Here is a 2,860-nt window from a genome sequence, read left to right on the forward strand (position 1 = left end):
TTATTATAATTTTTAATTATTTAATTATATAATTTTTTTTATGCACATCAAAATATTTTTAAAAAACTCTATAAAATATTTAAATAATAAAATCATGCATACTTATTTTAAATATGTGAATAAATATATATTTAAATATATTATTATATAATTAAATAATTTTAAATTAAAAATAAAATGATATTTAACTATTCAAAGTAAAGACACACACATAATATTATTCATATTTAAAAGTAGAGCTACTGATATATTTGATGGGCTTCAAAATCACTTCTCTGGTGTGGAGCCCAACCATACCGGCCCAAAATGTCATATACTTTGCTGAAGCAACCTCACAATAAGTTTGTGGTTTAAATAAAGCAACAAAATCATAGAGAGTAAGTTTCCTTTTCCACTTCAATTTTGAATCAATCAAATTTAGTCGTTAATGGAGGAGAGTTTCAGAGTTCGAGTAAAAAAGATCTTCGGTTCACTGGCGCCTTCTGCCTCCGCTCCTTGGTCTCTCACCGACGACGAGGTGGAGAGGAGGCGGTGGAAACTCCAAGACAAAGATACCTCAGCCAGAGACGAAACGCCTTGTTCCTCGTCGTTTTATGATTTCTCCAACAAAGATGGAAATGAATGGGAAATTAGATCTTCCATTGGCTTGGACAACACTCTTGATCATGAGGTATTTTTGTAGATATGTGTGATTCTAGGGATAAACTGATAAATATATTTAATTTTTAATTTCTTTTATTCTCTTTTAGGTACTATAGACTCATTTTAGGATTTCAAACTAAACCTATCGATTTAAAGAGTTAATTTCTGTAAGAAAATAGGAAGTAGGATACAAGTCAGAATGGGCACTTGACATTGTTAAGAACATTTTGATATGTAGTGGTGACAATTTCAGGGGGAAAATCTGAGAATTTATTGATAATTTTCTCGGAACTTGTTTGTGATTCCTTTCGTGTTGAGTTTTAATTTATGGTATGATGCAGCGCAAAACTAGAAATTCTGTTCGGGAGGGCTGAAAATTATTTTTTAGGTATTTATAAGAAAAAGTTATCAATCTTGATGATAATAAAATCATCAAAATTGTGATAAGAAAACATATATTATGTAATGTAATGAATGTTATCATTCAAAATATAAATTCATTTTGAAAATGAAGAGAATAGAAAGCAAAAGAAGTTAATTGTAAATTGAACTATTTAAAATCTTGTTAAAGAGAGAAATAATTTTTTTAAAATTTTAGAGAAATAAAACAAGAACTATGTGAATATAAGAAAGGATGATGATGTATAGTGGTTTCAGCCCTGGTATAATGGCTTGCATATGTTTGTTTGAAAATATTTTTAGTTGTTAAAATTGAATGTGGGGTTGGCGGTTTGTTAGGGAAATTTTATGAATGATTGAGTAAATATGTGTTGCTGTTCTTTCTTTCTTCTTTCTTCCTCTAGTTTCTTATGATTTGTACCATAGAGCTAATATGTTTTATGGATTAATGCAGGAAGAGGAAGATGAATTTGACAAAGTAGCTTTGGGCAGAGAAAATTCTGGTGAGCGCTTATATATGAATGAAGTAACGAATCGAGGCTCTTATTTGAACATGCACAATGTGCTTCCCAACTCATTAAATGGGACCAAGGACCCACGTGCCAATCATCACTCAGCAAGAATTAGGCTGAAAGAAGATGAGGACGAAGCTCAAAAAATGAATTTTCCTAGTACGGATTCTGGTACCGCCATTAAGGATTCACATGCTCGAATATCTGAAGATAGTGTTCAAAGGAGGTCTATTTTGAAAAGGACAAATAATGTTGCAGATTCTAAGCCGCAAAAGCGTGTCAGGTTTGACCCTGGTTGTAAAATTGATGGTGAAAAAACATCAGAAGAATTTGAATATTCTTCTTTCAGCACCTCATCAATGAAGACTGCTGATTCAGATGGTGGATTTCAGCTGGCTCAAAATGGTTCTACGATTCCGGATTACTTATTGAATCCTTCCAAGTATAAATGCTACAGTTTTGATTCAACAAGTGAATTTGATGAGGAATCAAACAAGAAGACTTGTATGGATTTGCTGAAAAGCTCAAAAGCTAAAGAGCTGGGGCCAGAGTTGGAGATTGCTTCTGGTCATCTTCCAATGTCAGTGACTTTTATCCCAAAGAAGAGGGCTGCTGATGCTAAAGCCGCAGACATTAGTAATGAGATAAAAGGAATCAAGGAAGATTATGCTGAGCAGTCCCTGCCTCGAGCGGGCTTTCCTGTTGGTATTGCTGCTGGAGAATCCCACCACTGTGAAGCTATTGCATCAGATAGGACTGAGCCAGAAACAGGTGCAGCAGCAGAGGACACTGCTTGTTTGAAAAAACACAGTCGCAATTATCGGGTGCATTCCATATCATATGATTCTGACTCTTAATGCTCTGCGAATCGTCTGAAAGACTGCAGTATGAGAATTTTGAAATTGAAACATTTTCTCTTTCAATATGTTTTGTATGTATAACTTCCAAATTTTGTTCAATCGTGTTCCAGCACAGGAATTTATTACTTTATATTTCGAAGTTGTGGGTTTATTGGATGAATATTGTAGCTGTGCTAAAGGATGCCATACTTGAAATTTCTCTTTTGTAGGTAATTGAGTTGCTGTACCTGTACATGCATTCCTTCAGTTATAATTTAGTCTTTTCGATATTAAGTAAACACAGAAAAATGGTTTGAGCCAATAAAAATAGCTGAGGGAAATGATAACATATTTTGCTGAAGACATAAGTTTTGCGAAGTTGAGAAAAAATTGAAGCAGAGCTGAGAAAGGATTATAAAAAAGATAGTTTTTCTCATCTGTTTCTCTGCAAAATTTGAATTTGGATTT

At 33.4% G+C, this 2,860-nt stretch overlaps 1 protein-coding gene across 1 annotated transcript; it reads left to right on the plus strand.

The window, feature by feature from the left end:
* Positions 1–353: 353 nt before the first annotated feature.
* LOC123192244 lies at positions 354–2,626 on the plus strand. The gene is made up of 2 exons (XM_044604726.1): positions 354–670; positions 1,496–2,626. The coding sequence occupies exons 1-2, from the start codon at positions 428–430 to the stop codon at positions 2,408–2,410; spliced, it is 1,158 nt and encodes a 385-aa protein (XP_044460661.1). The 5' UTR covers positions 354–427; the 3' UTR covers positions 2,411–2,626.
* Positions 2,627–2,860: the final 234 nt, after the last annotated feature.

The sequence above is a fragment of the Mangifera indica genome, chromosome 12 (genome assembly GCF_011075055.1).
Source record: "Mangifera indica cultivar Alphonso chromosome 12, CATAS_Mindica_2.1, whole genome shotgun sequence".
Classification (NCBI taxonomy): domain Eukaryota; kingdom Viridiplantae; phylum Streptophyta; class Magnoliopsida; order Sapindales; family Anacardiaceae; genus Mangifera; species Mangifera indica.

Bases quoted from the DNA above. Each gene is read 5' to 3' on its own strand.
- LOC123192244 (XM_044604726.1), top strand. From the start codon at position 428: ATGGAGGAGAGTTTCAGAGTTCGAGTAAAAAAGATCTTCGGTTCACTG. The intron at 671-1,495 runs GTATTTTTGTAG...GGATTAATGCAG, and splicing joins ACAACACTCTTGATCATGAG to GAAGAGGAAGATGAATTTGA.